Here is a 2,124-nt window from a genome sequence, read left to right as displayed (position 1 = left end):
CCCACGCTATGGCAGGTGTGGCGCTAAGGGTCGCTGGGCGGCAGCTGAGTCAGCGCAGCGGGTCTGGAGTCCCGGTCCTCCTGCGGCAGGTGCGAAGTGGTTGGACCGGGAAGTGGAATTCCTGGGCCCTGGGCGGCGGGAGGGCGGAACCCCTCGGTCCTTGAAGGCCGGGACCGGGTGTCCCACGCCTGGATGCGGCAGAAAGCGGGTGGGCTTGGGGGTGGATGTCTTGTCCCTTAAAGGGGAGCAGTTATGGGATCTTAGGCTTGTGGCAGAATTCCTAGGTCTGTTATGAGAGGGTATTGGTCACCTTGATTTTTGAAGTATCAGAAAGTTAAGATTCCATGCCCGGCGTGGTGCGCCTGCCCGTAATCCCAGCACTCTGGAGGCTGAGGCAGGAGGACCAGAGTTCTAGGCCAGCCTGGGCCACATAGCAAGACTCTCTCTCTCTCTCTCTGTCTCTCTCTCTCTCTCTCTCTCTCTCTCTCTCTCTCTCTCTCTCTCTCTCTCTCTCTCTCTCTCTCACACACACACACACACACGGTGGGATTCCTTAGTTCTGATGGAGGAAGGTGGGGACCCAAGACTCGTTACTCTGGGGGAAAGAGGGGTTGGTGTTTCTGTTTCTGGAACTTAGGGAGTGATGGAATGGAGCCCTGGACTCGGGTTCCTGGAAGTCACCTGTGTCCCACCCCCTTCTAGATGTTTGAACCCAAGAGCTGCACCTACACCTACCTGCTGGGTGACAGAGAGACCCGAGAGGCCGTTCTGATCGACCCTGTTCTGGAGACAGCTCCTCGGGATGCCCAGTTGGTCAAGGAGTTGGGGCTGCGGCTGCTCTATGCTGGTCAGTTTGAGACCACTCTTGGGTCTGAGGGAGACTGGGCTACGAGAAAATTCAGTGGGAACCTGGGGGCCTGGAGCCCTGGGTCGGAGGGAGCAGGGGTGGGAGCCCGGACCCCTGGGTCTGTCTGAGGGCGGAGGCTGGGGGCCTGGGAATGCTGGGTCCTTTCTGTGCCCTCCTGACCTGCCCTCCTTTCTCTCAGTGAATACCCATTGCCACGCAGACCACATCACGGGCTCAGGGGTGCTCCGATCCCTGCTTCCTGGCTGCCAGTCTGTCATCTCTCGCCTCAGCGGGGCCCAGGCTGATTTACACATTGAGGATGGCGACTCTATCCGCTTTGGACGTTTTGTGAGTCACATGCTGGCTCCCCAGAAGAGGGTGGTGGCCCAGACTCCTTCAGCTTAAGGGAAGAGGTTCTCGAAGAAGACCTAGGTTCCTAACCCTTGAGCTCACTTTTCCGGGAGGGAGGCCCTGGAAACCCAGACAGGGCGCTGGGCAGCAGGCTCTTGGCAGGTGTGTCTCTGGCCGAGCCCCTTAAGTCAACATTTATGGACTTTCCTAAGGCTCATTTGGCCTGGCCTGGCCATAAAAGCTGACTGGGAGCTGGGATTCCAAGACCAGGGCTAAGGGTGTTGAGGAAGCAGCATCCCTTGGCCCAGGGCCCGACTGTGGCAAGGTGGGAGGGGCAGGGCACATAATATTTAAGGTGGCACTCATAGGGTTACTTATGTGCAGGGTCAGAGTCTGCAAGCTGCAACTTCCTTAAATATTGGGGCCTTAGAGCTACACCCTGGTCCCAGCCCTGCTGTTGCCTCACCCAGGAAGGGTCTGAAGGTTTCTGTCTCCCAGGGTGTCTTTGCCACAGTCCTAATCAGCAGGTCTCCTCATCAGCAGGTCTCAGCCAGAATTGCGCCCCTGGGTACTGTGTGTGTGTGTGTCGGGGGGCGGTTATACTCAGGGAGAAAACCTTGGACCGCTTTTTTTCTAGTCAGAATTGCTAAAGATACAGTTTAGCTAACTTTGGGGACAGAATATCTGGTGACTGGGTGAGGTCTCGGCCTTCAAGTTACTGAGTTTTGCTAAATGGAGACAATTTATTTAGAGAGCATTTAGCTGAAATAGGGCTCTATGTGGGTTCCAGTTTAGCTGCAATAGTTGCAAATCCTTTCAAGGCTTTTCTTGGAAACTGGTAAAAAATACATAGAACATGTTTGTATGTTTGTTGTACATGGTAGGCACTAACAAGCATGTCTTTTTTTTTTTTTTTTTTTTTTAGA

The 2,124-nt window shown here is 55.0% G+C and overlaps 1 protein-coding gene across 1 annotated transcript in view; it reads left to right on the top strand.

The window, feature by feature from the left end:
- Nucleotides 1-6: 6 nt before the first annotated feature.
- Ethe1 (ETHE1 persulfide dioxygenase) overlaps nt 7-2,124 on the top strand; it is a 13,900-nt gene continuing 11,782 nt past the window's right edge. The window contains exons 1-3 of the mRNA XM_010623273.1: nt 7-89; nt 703-847; nt 1,047-1,195. Coding sequence (XP_010621575.1) covers nt 9-89; nt 703-847; nt 1,047-1,195 — 375 coding nt within the window. The 5' untranslated portion in view covers nt 7-8. The remainder of the gene's footprint in view (nt 90-702; nt 848-1,046; nt 1,196-2,124) is intronic.

This window comes from Fukomys damarensis, unplaced genomic scaffold, assembly GCF_012274545.1.
Source record: "Fukomys damarensis isolate Sample0158 unplaced genomic scaffold, DMR_v1.0_HiC HiC_scaffold_19, whole genome shotgun sequence".
NCBI lineage: Eukaryota > Metazoa > Chordata > Mammalia > Rodentia > Bathyergidae > Fukomys > Fukomys damarensis.
The sequence above is the reverse complement of the archived record's forward strand: the minus strand, read 5'-3'. Positions and strand labels throughout refer to the sequence as shown.